The sequence below is a fragment of the Lactuca sativa genome, chromosome 5 (genome assembly GCF_002870075.4).
Source record: "Lactuca sativa cultivar Salinas chromosome 5, Lsat_Salinas_v11, whole genome shotgun sequence".
Classification (NCBI taxonomy): Eukaryota; Viridiplantae; Streptophyta; class Magnoliopsida; order Asterales; family Asteraceae; genus Lactuca; species Lactuca sativa.
The window spans coordinates 114,103,689-114,115,132 of record NC_056627.2 but is presented as its reverse complement, the minus strand read 5'-3'; the positions used below and the strand labels follow the sequence as shown (position 1 = coordinate 114,115,132).

Sequence of the window (11,444 nt, the reverse complement as noted above, 5' to 3'; positions counted from 1 at the left end):
ACGATCAATGCAAGATAGTAAAAGTGCCAAGAGGTGAAAATTATGTGGCCAAATCATAAAGTCCAAATCTCTATTATTCAAAAGGGGAACTTGAAATTATATATATATATATATATATATATATATATATATATATATATATATATATATATATATATATATATATATATATATATATATATATATATATTATATATATATATATTGAAAAAGAACAAAATCTTATCATTAAGATAGTATAATCGTTTTATGTTTAATACTGAATAAACGCGAAACGCGAAACAAAAGCAAACCACATCGACGAACCGAATGATAAAAAGTCAAGGAGAAAACTAACATATTACCTTAAACCACATGGACTATTCGGTTAATTTAAAGTTTATTGCCCGGCCCAGTTGAAGGCCCATTTCCAGCCCTAAAATCATGCTCATGCCTCTATAATAAAGTCACAAAGTCACAAACACCTTGCTTCGCGTATGCCCTTGCCCCTTGCTTAAGAGAAACCTCCCTCTTCTGTGTTTTTGAAATTAGTCGGAAGAAATGGGAGGCAGAGGGAGGTCTAGAAGAACTCAAAGAAAGCATTTTCGTGATGGCAGAGAAAATGTCTGGAAAACCAAGAAATCTGATTCTCAAGAAGCCGATGGAAGCAACAACAACGAAAACGATTCCAATGGAAACAACACTAACAAACCCACTCACTGGCAGCCATTTGCTATTGAGAACGCTGCTTTTGATGAGTACTACAAGGTACTTATTCGTTAGTTATAATACAAGGTAGTGGATTCTTCAGTGCATGTTGCATCATCTAAAAATGAATTTTGTAGGAGCAAGGGGTGGTGCGTCCGGAGGAGTGGGGCTCTTTCATCGAGTGTCTAAGGAAGCCACTTCCTGCTGCTTTCAGGATCAATTCTAGGTAAATTTGTGTTTTGGATTCGTATTCATTTCATAGTCTTTGTTTTACTGAAGTAGTCTTTTGTACGTACAATTGAATAATGTCTGTCGTATGCGGAAAAGAACTTGTTATCGCTTCAATGACGAGTTTTCTCCATTAGAGGGCCAAAAATTAGAGATCATTTTCATTGAAACTGCATCCTATTGGCATTGCTGCTATGGGCATTTTAATTGAAACTGCAATAGCTGCTACTAGATGGATGCAGGTATAGTGGGGGTTTTGGGAGTGCAACTACTTGCTATTTCATGGTATTGGTAATTGGTTATTGTATTACAAACTCACTGTTAGATATATTTATTTACCAAAGGCCTAGTGGTATGGTCAGATGTCCTCTCCCCAAGAGGTTGAGTTGTCTGGGACATAGATGGAAATCAGGAGTATGAAATTTTCATGGGAAGGTAGTAATAGATAACAAATAATCTATCACCATGTCAATATATTTTTGGATTGTGCAAAATAAAAACTAAAACAAGGTTGAAATTAAGTATACTGAAAGTGAATACCAATGGGCATGGTACTATGGTAGACATCGTGGTGTTGTTTGTTTTTACGTTAATGGACTTAATGTGGACACGAATATATATATATATATATATATATATATATATATATATATATATATATATATATATATATATACACCCGAATCTGGACAGAGTACTTCATCAACACATCACTTAATGGAAACAAAGAACAAGGACACCATACAGTGACTTCGTGTTTTTTACAGTAGACATGAGTTCAAATTTCAAATTCGTTTCGTGTATTTTGTATGGATTGACAACCGTAGTTGTAAGGGCTATTAATCGGCTATAAAATGATTTGTCATACATACCAAATAATGATTCAAAAGCATAAATGATATCTGTACACCATCCAATATAAGAAGTACATGTAGACATTATATAATTGAAGAGAGTATAATCTTACAATTGGTATTCTTTTTCTCAAATTGTTGACCTTGGTGTGGAAAGCTAACTAAAGAATTCTACTTCCCTCCTTAAGCCATACACTATAACCCCCTAAGTCCCTTTGTGTTTTTTATGAGACTACAATCATCTTGATGATTTCTACTTATAACATCTCTTATAAAATTTTGCAGTAGCCAGTTCTGTACAGATCTTAGGTCACAGCTGGAAGATGAGTTTATGAAAGCTCTTCTGGCAGAGGTGCATTTCAGTTTGCTATATTATTACCTTTACAAAAGCATGTAATTTTGATTTTTTACTCTTGAGGAAATAGTTGTTTTTTGAATAGTTTGCATCACTTTATAAAAATCTGTCAGGGTACAGATGGGAATGAAGCAGAGGGCATAAAACCATTGCCTTGGTATCCCAATAATTTTGCTTGGATGTCAAGTTTTTCAAGGATGCAGCTGAGAAAGAACAAGAATCTTGAGAGGTGATTGAGTAATAAATGTAGTTATTGTTCTCAACTTGTCAATATTGTGTATCGGAGATGAGTGAAAGTGAAATAAAACGTTGACACGATTAAATTAACAGTTACTGCAGCATTGCTTTACCTTAGTTTGTGCAGATCCTTATGTAGTGTTTGGTATGAATGAACAAAAGCTGTTTGTTTTGCTTGATGGAATATCAGAATGGACCATTATTTTGATGCCCTCCATTTTGCTAATTGTTATGCCTTAGACCAACTCCCATGGAACACTAAAATACCATCGTAGAGACCAAAAAAGATTGGCTATTTCATTCCTACCAACCTCTAAAAATCACCAATTTAGTGTGTGGGATAAGCTTCACAAACAAATATCTAGGCCAATATACATGGCCACTAAAAATCACCGTTTTAGTGTTTTGACATTGGACTTGATCTCAGGCCGTTTTTTTAAAAAAAAATCTTGGAATGGAATGAGAAATTGCAATATCACCCATTTATATTTATGCCCTTCTAATGTCCTTTTACATTATCATATAATCGTAGGATAGATTTATTATTATAATCTTATTTGGGTTTCAATAAGTTTTCATATTTTCTTACCATTCCATGTTTTCTGAATCAACCTTTCAGGTTTCATGAGTTCTTAAAGCAAGAAAATGAAATTGGAAACATTACAAGACAGGAGGCTGTTAGCATGGTGCACAAACTTTGATTCTATAATAATCTAACTTTTGTTAGTGCAATATGATGCTGTGCAGTTTTTGTAATCTAATATTGATTTGCACTCACACAGGTACCTCCATTGTTCCTGGACGTACACCGAGACCATTTTGTTCTTGACAGTATGTTATTGTCCTTGAAACTAGTGCAAGAGTCTACTTTTTCTCCAAAAAAGTATCACATATGCATGTATAAACAAACTTGTTATATTATACGTATGTATGCTTTTGAAATAGTACTGAATGGAAGAAGAGTTTTCATTTTGTTCTATTACGTCATTGTACATATAGTATGTATCATAATAATTATAGCGTTGTAGTTTTATTTGTTTTTTATTAGAACTAAATAATTGATTGATTTTGTGCAGTGTGTGCTGCTCCGGGTTCAAAAACTTTTCAATTACTTGAAATGATACACCAGGAATCAGAAGTGGGAGCATTACCTAATGGAATGGTTATATTTCTCTCTTCAATTTCATGTTCAATTTTTGTTTGTTTGTTTGTTTGTATATGGAAAAGGGTATGATTGTGATTTTTGATGGATTCATTAGGTTATAGCAAATGATGTGGATGTACAACGATGCAATCTTCTTATTCACCAAACAAAGAGAATGTGCACTTCTAACTTGGCTGTGACGAATCATGAAGCCCAACATTTCCCGAGTTGTCGCTGGAAAAAGAATAATACCACAAATGGTTCTGATTTGGGTGATATGAGTATGACTGAACTTTTATTTGATCGTGTGCTCTGTGATGTTCCATGCAGTGGAGATGGTACTCTCCGTAAGGCCCCTGATATTTGGAGAAAATGGTAAATGCCTTTTCTACCCCTCATACACATGAGTATTGGTAGTGTAGAGTGGCTGAATGTGTAATTATGTCGGTTTCCAGATAAAATGTTACCAACAAGACTAAATACCCCGTTTTACCCTTACTTTTTAACAATATTCATTAAGTTTGAAGGGTAAGCTTATGTCCAGATTAAACGGAGCTGTTGAGATTAAGTGTTCAACTCATTAAGCCAATTGTGTCTGAGATTAAGAAGAGAATATAACAGTCTGATGTGATTGTGAATTGTGACAAATTTAATGAAAGGATATCTGATTGCCTTGCCTTGTATTTCTTTGTGAAATGCAGGAGTGTGGGGATGGCCAATGGTGTCCATTGTCTACAACTTCAGATAGCCATGCGAGGTTTGTTAAAGTTATTAATAATTGTTACAAATAATATACACCTTTATATGTTATAATGGGGTTGTAAGTGGATTTGAGTTCTTTTTCTTTCCAAGAAAAGAATAGTAACAAATCTTTTTCTCCTCCTGATCTTTTCAGGTTTGGCATTGCTTAAAACTGGTGGAAGAATGGTTTACTCAACATGCTCTATGAATCCAGTTGAAAATGAGGCCGTAGTGTCTGAGGTATTTTTAACAAGTTTGTTTCTTAGACCCTTTTAGGTTATTAGGCTATAAATTAAGCTTATAATAAGAGAAAAGGGAAAAAATTAACTTTTGTGTTGTTGGGGTCTTCTCATAGTCTCATTTATTGACATCTACTATGTGCCTTCATTCATGTTCTCAAGTCTCAACCCTCTTCTCTTCTCTTTTCTTTTCTTTCATGAGTGTGAGTGGACATGGACACTAAATCCATATTGGTTTGTGTATTTCAGATATTAAGAAAGTGCGGAGGCTCTGTTGAGCTTGTTGACGTATCTTCGGAACTCCCTCAGCTTGTTCGTAGACCAGGCCTTAAGAGTTGGAAGGTTTATCTCCACTTTGTTTTACTGCCACTTTTTTAGCTTTACCTGATTTCTACTTGCATATAATTTTTATTTTCTAACTTTGGTATTTCACAATTCAATCTGTAAGTTAAAGCAATGTAGGAGGGCCTTTAATTGTTTTCTCATCTTTTTTTTTTCTTTATTTGATGAAATACACCAAAATTTATTTATAAAATAAGATATGACCAAGTGTTTGGAGGTTACAGTTGATCCAACTTGTTCAATAATGATTGAGTTTCCATCGTTACAACTTTTATGTACATAAACAAAGGGCAGTTGCAGCCTACTTTCATCCTTTTACCAGTATAGACAACGTACTCTGTTTTACAACCAAGCAATTTACTTACCCATACGAACACCCAACTGAAAAATACTTGCTCATAAAAGCAATGTGCCTGCATTTCTTTACCAATAATACCAATATGAAAAACAAAACTTGTAAACATTTTAGCAGTTTTAGGTTATATATATGTTGCAATTATTGGTAAAATAATATAAGTATGTTGCTATTATGGGTGAAAGGAAAGTACATTGTCCGTATTGTAGACGAGAGCAAAGTTTGTATGCTGCTCTTTCACGCAAACAAATAGATGCAGCAGGTATATGTAAGATTCAGTAAAACAATGTTCCAATTTTTGATGCCATGACGACATAACTCTTATTTGCTGTTTTTTTTACTCAATTAACTTAGTAGGGCCAAGAAACTATCCTCGTTATGTCTCTACTTCTTACTAAATTTGCTCTCTTTTATTTATTTTTCTTCCATCTTCACAAAGGGAGCTTAAGATTTTTTGAACATCCTAAACGTTCATTTAGTGATTATATTTGGCTATTCAGGCAGTATAACCTGTTCTGGTCTGTTTCTTTTATTTAAGTATATGTAGGTTGCTATTACTGATTTGAATCGGCATTTTTGAATTTGTTTTTTATTGAAATGGAAATGCAGGTTCGAGACAAAGGCACGTGGTTAGGTTCTCATAAAGATGCATGCAAATATGGAAGATCTGGGATTGTTCCTAGCATGTTTCCTTCTGGCCAACCCCATGTTGACACGTCATCGGATGAAAATGGGGATAATAATAATAATGATAATGATGATGTTTTGGTGACCGAAGTTTCATCTCTTCCTTTAGAGCGTTGCATGCGCATTGCCCCTCATGACCAGAACAGTGGAGCCTTTTTTATTGCTGTTTTGCACAAAATATCTCCTTTGCCAGGTCATTTTCTATAATCCCTTCACTTTCCAACATTTAATAATCCAAGTTGGAATGGAATGGAATCAAAACCTCATGTTTGTTTTCTAGTGGTTCCTTTGGTTTTTCATCCCATGTGGGAGGGGTTTTATTTTTCTATATCTTGATGAAAAGGAGTGATATTTTATAATAATAAATTATTATTATTATTATTATTATTCTTTACATCAATCATCTTTAGCAGCACCAATGCTCTTAAAGAAGTTCAAAACTTTAGTTTATATTTTCTTTTTCTTATTAAAAAAGTAATCAATGTTTTTTTATTCATATTTCTAAATGTCATGGTCTTCAATATCTTATTTATTTGTTTATTTAATTTTGGTAATAATATTTTAAAGTGATAAATAAGCTTTTTGACCATCCAAATTCCAAAATACATATATAATAAATAATATACGTCAAATGAAATTTAAATATATGTTATATGTAAGTTTTATGAAATATAATTTCATTGAAATTTCTAATCATACATAGAAATAGAATCATTAATTATACTCCTTTAAGCTAACAAAACATGATAATAGAACGTAACAACTTGTTCCATTCCATCATGTGCAGTGATACAGACAAAATCAAGCAAACATTCCCGGCAGCCTCAATCTGATAGTGATGAAAAAACCAAACAATCAGAAGATATCAAGGCAATGGATGTCGATGTGAAAAATGAAGAATCCAATGAAGCGACTAACCCATGCAAAAAACTTAAAGGAACCGAGCCTGAGAAAACTGAAACCCTAAATGACCCAAAATCTCGTGCAGAAAAGGCTAATGACAAGAGAAAATTGCAAATTCAAGGCAAGTGGTTTGGGGTTGACCCTGTTGTTTTCTTTAAAGATGATGCTATTCTCACTAATATCAAGGAATTTTACGGAATTCATGAATCCTTTTCGTTTACTCATCGGCTTATCACACGAAATAGTGATACAAATCACGTGAAGAGAATTTACTATGTATCCGAATCCGTCAAGAATGTTGTTGAACTCAATTTCTTAGCTGGCGAGCAACTCAAGATAACTTCAATTGGTTTGAAGATGTTTGTAAGTTGTTTTTCGCTTTTTTTAAACTCATCATAGACTGCTTTTGTAATTTGTTACACGGGATTGGATTGGACTAGACAAACTTTTTAGGGCCTTTTTGGGGGATACAAAAAATTGCAATTATTGGAACATTGACATCAGCCTTGGTTCCGGTCTCGCTACAGCCTGTTTGCAGATTCCAATGTAACTGAAATTCGAGATTCCATTCCACACTATGTATGGTATGGTGTGTTTGATATCATTGCCAAATGGGACGGACTGAATCCTTCAAATTCCTTTTTTGATGGGAGATCCTTTTTTTCCTAGGAGAGGATGGAAGGAATTTAGTAATTTGATTCTTCATTTTTCTATTAAAAGACCAAAATACCCTTATATATGTTATGTATGCATATGCGTGTATATAAAACCAGTTATATATATATATATATACACACACACACACACAGAGCAAACAAAAGATGTGTAAACAAACACATGACAAAAAATTGATTTTTGGGCTTTTTATTCAGGAAAGGCAAACATCAAGAGAAGGCACTTCCTCACCTTGTGTATTCAGAATATCTTCAGAAGGGTTGCCATTGCTTCTTCCACACATGACCAAACAGATAACTTCTTCACCTGCTGTAGATTTCAAGCATTTACTGCAATACAAATCTATCAAATTCCCTGATATTGTCGATGATCGATTTCGTGAAAAAGTTGCAGCCCTTGCTTTGGGCTGTTGTGTGGTGGTCCTCAACAAAGGTTTGTTCTTCGAATGTTTTTTTTTTTTTTTTTTTTTTTTTTTTTTTTTTTTTTTTTTTTTTTTTTTTTTTTTACTTAATGTATTTATTATTTAATGGGTATGAAAAACATTTTACAATAATGACTGGCACACAAGGGAAATTGGAAGGAAAAAGATAAGCCAATGCAAGTTTGGAAAAATAAAAGTTAATGGAGAACGCCTCATTTCTTGATTTTTGTGGTTAAGCTGTTCTATCTGCATTAAGTCAAAAAGAAATACCCATATAAGGTACTGAATCAAGTTTTGTCCCTATTAAATAATTAAGTAATAATGAAACTTGAGTGTACCTTTTTGACTTAACGCAAATAAAGGTATATATATGACTTGTTACAGAAAGTCAGGGAAAGAACACTTTTCTTGTTAAATTCTAACTTTTCCCAAAGTTGCTCTCATGTTGCATGCCTTAATACTCAGTCCTTGCTGTTTATTTTTGGTTAAATCTGATTACAACATTGTACTGTAAAAAATCTACCCAATTAAACCATTGTCATCCGAACACAAAGCAATTTTCAGTTGGGTAGTATATTCAAAGTACAACATACTAATAAGGAAAAAAAGTAAAAGTACAGTGTTATAGTTAATTAAAGTTTTTTCCAAGTACAATGTCTTAATAAAAAAATGGGAATACAGTGTCGTAAAAGAAATGCATGAAGTAATGATGGCTGATGCTATAACAATCATTGTAGTTTGAAAAGTCCACCCAATTATAGCAATGCCATCCAATTACAAAGCAATTCTCATTGCTGTCTGTATTGGGTAGAATGTAGATCTTTCAAAGTACATTATCATAATAAGAAAAAAAAGTGAAAGCAAATTGCTATAATTGATTAGATTTTTTCGAATAGGAAAAAAATGCTTTTAAAAAAATCATGAAGGAATGATGCTATGATAAACATTGTAGTGAGAAAAATCTACCCAATTATCCAAATACAAAGCAATTCTTAACGGCTATATTAGGTTTGGGTATAGATTGTCAAAAGTACCTACTATGAAAAGGAAGTTAAAAGCACAAAGTTATAGTATAATTAATAAGAGCGATATAATAGAAATAAATGAAAGTACGTTGCTATTTCTTGCTTTTAGCTTTGTTTTTTTTGCATGGCAGGTAACGAAAATGAAGGGGAAGGCGCATCGGATCGGCCTAAAGTGGATAAGTCGACAATTGCGATTGGTTGTTGGAAAGGACGGTCGAGTTTATCAGTGATGGTGACAGCTGTAGACTGTCAGGAATTGTTGGAAAGGTTATTGATTCGGTCCGAGACCCAAAAGGAATCTTTGGCTGAAGATGCAATAAAAGCCAAGGAAACTGCAACAGTTGGTTGAAGTTGAACTAAAAAAATGTAGGATCAGGATCGATTATGTTGGTAATGCTATTAAGCTAAACATTTTAAAGCTATTTATTTCAACGAGTGAAATGCAAAAAGCAGAAGCACAACATTTTGATTGTTTCACCAGAAATATTACTTTGTTTCATATAGGTGATATAAATCTGCCGTGTGGTATGGCGAAAGACCAAAGTTACGGATCCTGTCCTTAAAACTATCTTTTTTACTTCAACTGTCATAATTGCTTCTTTTTATCTGTGTATTGCACAGACGGTCCTCAAGTTTAATGCCGTTAGTAATTTGATGTTGTATGGATGTGAAATCACAATTTTCTTCTTTTATATATAACATTATACATTACAGGTGAGACCTATGTACTACGTTGAATAAAAAATTATTAAAAATTATTTAAATATCAAGATGTAAACATTAAATATTTTACAACTAATAAAATAATTCATCAAAAGTCATTACTTGATCATAATGACCTTTTAAGAAGAGACAAAATATGTGCAGCTAACACTCATGGAATTCATATAACTTATTGAAACAACTTATCATGAATTCAAGTTACCATGTTAACACATAATGGTACAACAGCCTAGTCTTAAGAAAATACTTAAACATTAATAAATTTAACAACAAAGCAACCACAAAGACCCGTGAATTTGTAAGAATTCACCAATTACAAATTCACCAACACCCATCCATGAGCGATAAACATAGCTAAAAGCCTTTAAAAATCGACATATTGCTTGATTGAGTAGCTATTTTTTAATTCTTAAAGTAAAACAACTAGCATTATATACATTTAATTTATATGATTCAAACAAAATGCATTATATATTATCCAAATGTATAAATATAAAAATTTATAATCTAATTACTTATTCATGTTTCTTTACAAATATTTCATTTGAGTGTATGTCTAAATGAATGGTTATTTCTCATTGTGTATATGCAAAGCCTGTACTGGTTGTATAATTGTGTTTGAATGTGTATAATCGAAGTCTATATTGGCTGTGTAATTTTTTATGAATTGTTTAGTTGTTGTGTAAACTTTGGCTACACTTCTAATGGAGCATTATTTTGTTTGTTCATGGCATCAGATTAAATGATGTTTATTTGTAGTTTCATATATTAAAAGATGATTATTCTCTTTGGACTTTATTTAGTAAACGAGTATCCATCGGGTTCACCGTATATGACAATTAGTTTTTTACTTGAATCAGTCGGGGAGGGGGTAAGGATGGGTGTGCGGATTGGAGTTCAAGTATGGGGACGAGCATTGCAGTCCCCGCCAATCTCTGCACCCGTTTGCATCTCCAATATTAATGGATACACGCTTGTCAATATGGCCTGTAGAGAAACAAGTTAATATATATATATATATATATATATATATATATATATATATATATATATATATATATATATATATATATATATATCATTGTTTTAAAAAAATATCATAAAAGAAAAACAAGAAGATTTTGTTTACAAAGTATCATTAAAGATGTTTGGTTTCATGATTGTCACTTGCAGGTTTCGATTCAAACCTCCATAATAATAATAATAAAAAAATCAACTTTAGGAATTTAACTTGTTATTTATTTATGAGTTTTGATTTCAAAATCTACAATATTTTCTTTTACTAAAGTTCAAATATGTATTTTAAAGAACATCTTTTCATTTTTGTTTTAAACCTAAAATACAAGAATTCACAAATGTAATTTTACTATCTAACATTAATATATATTAATTAGTATATTAGTAAAATTAATTCATACAAGATGACATTTAGTAAGTGAAATTAGAATAAACATAAAAAAACCCAAAAAATAACAAGTGGAAAAAAAATAATTCTATAATTCCTAGAAAATGACATGTGTTAAATTCAATAAGAAGTTGACATTTGTTAAAAATGATCTTTGTTTATTAGTGTAGATATACCATTTTTTTAAATAGTGTGCCCATACCCCCCCCCCCCCCCCCCCCAATAAACCCTACACTTTAGGATGCAAATTGTATAAATATAAGCAATATTACAAATTTGTACAAAACTAGTGTTTTATACGTCTTTTGGTTGGGTTGACCGATGAAAAAACAATCAACCGATTCTACTTTCTTTTATAGCCTCAAACATAGATATGCATGTTACCATATTTGTCAAAAAAGATAAATATGTCACTATTATTGA

At 32.3% G+C, this 11,444-nt stretch overlaps 1 protein-coding gene across 1 annotated transcript; it reads left to right on the top strand.

Moving 5' to 3' along the window:
- Positions 1-456: 456 nt before the first annotated feature.
- On the top strand, positions 457-9,458 carry LOC111901523 (uncharacterized). Its single transcript, XM_023897388.3, has 15 exons — positions 457-747; positions 825-913; positions 2,055-2,121; positions 2,238-2,353; positions 2,981-3,047; positions 3,144-3,192; positions 3,438-3,523; positions 3,621-3,880; positions 4,207-4,262; positions 4,401-4,486; positions 4,735-4,827; positions 5,792-6,062; positions 6,657-7,135; positions 7,645-7,879; positions 9,025-9,458. Exons 1-15 carry the CDS (start codon positions 541-543, stop codon positions 9,240-9,242), a joined length of 2,379 nt encoding a protein of 792 aa, XP_023753156.1. The 5' UTR covers positions 457-540; the 3' UTR covers positions 9,243-9,458.
- Positions 9,459-11,444: the final 1,986 nt, after the last annotated feature.

Coding starts and splice junctions, on each gene's coding strand:
- LOC111901523 (XM_023897388.3), top strand. CDS start 541: ATGGGAGGCAGAGGGAGGTCTAGAAGAACTCAAAGAAAGCATTTTCGT. Junction 3,193..3,437: donor AGACCATTTTGTTCTTGACA/GTATGTTATTGT, acceptor GATTTTGTGCAG/TGTGTGCTGCTCCGGGTTCA. Junction 7,136..7,644: donor CAATTGGTTTGAAGATGTTT/GTAAGTTGTTTT, acceptor CTTTTTATTCAG/GAAAGGCAAACATCAAGAGA.